Source organism: Geospiza fortis, unplaced genomic scaffold, assembly GCF_000277835.1.
Source record: "Geospiza fortis unplaced genomic scaffold, GeoFor_1.0 scaffold406, whole genome shotgun sequence".
NCBI classification, from domain to species: domain Eukaryota; kingdom Metazoa; phylum Chordata; class Aves; order Passeriformes; family Thraupidae; genus Geospiza; species Geospiza fortis.
In genome coordinates, this window is record NW_005054697.1 from 1 (window position 1) to 692 (window position 692).

Below are 692 nucleotides of genomic sequence, written 5' to 3' on the forward strand. Positions count from 1 at the left end.
AGGAGGCCAAGAAGGAGGACTTCTCCGAGGCCGACCTGGTGGACATAAGTGCCTACAGCGGGCTCGGGGAGGACTCGGGGGGCAGCGGGCTGGAGGAGGAGGAGGAGGCCGAAGGGCTGTACGAGCCCGAGTCGGGCTGCGTGGAGATCCCGGGGCTGTCCGAGGAAGAGGAGCCCGTGCCCAACCGCAAGATCCAGTTCAGCACGGCCCCCATCCAGGTGAGCATGGCTGGGCAGGGAGGGAGGGCAGCCAGGGTGAGGGGTGCCAGGGTGATGGGTACCCCAAGTTGATGGGTACCCCAGGATGAGGGGTATCAGGATGAGGGGTACCAGGCTGAGGGGTACCAGGGTGATAGGTACCCCAAGTTGATGGGTACCCCAAGTTGATGGGTACCCCAGGATGAGGGGTGCCAGGGTGATGGGTACCCCATGGTGAGGGGTAGCAGGGTGAGGGGTACCCCAGGGTGAGGGGTACCCCAGGATGATGGGCAGCCCAGACTGGGCTGTGTGACCCCCACAATATTACCCCTTTGGCAGGGACAGAAAAAGGGGCTGGGGGTCTGTGTTCCATGCCCTGTGCCCCCCACGGGACAGGGCTTCCTGTCCCTGTTCCTGTCCCTGTCCCTGTCCCTGTCCCTGTCCCTGTCCCTGTCCCTGTCCCTGTCCCTGTCCCTGTCCCTGTCCCTGTCCCTG

The 692-nt window shown here is 64.7% G+C and overlaps 1 protein-coding gene across 1 annotated transcript in view; it reads left to right on the forward strand.

Annotated features, from left to right (window-relative positions):
* Positions 1-5: 5 nt before the first annotated feature.
* The window catches only part of PPP1R9B (protein phosphatase 1 regulatory subunit 9B), a gene marked incomplete at its 5' end in the record, with an annotated part of 7,081 nt that continues 6,394 nt past the window's right edge, over positions 6-692 (forward strand). Inside the window, one exon of the mRNA XM_031065200.1 lies at positions 6-218. Within this exon, the coding sequence (XP_030921060.1) occupies positions 6-218 (213 nt within the window). The remainder of the gene's footprint in view (positions 219-692) is intronic.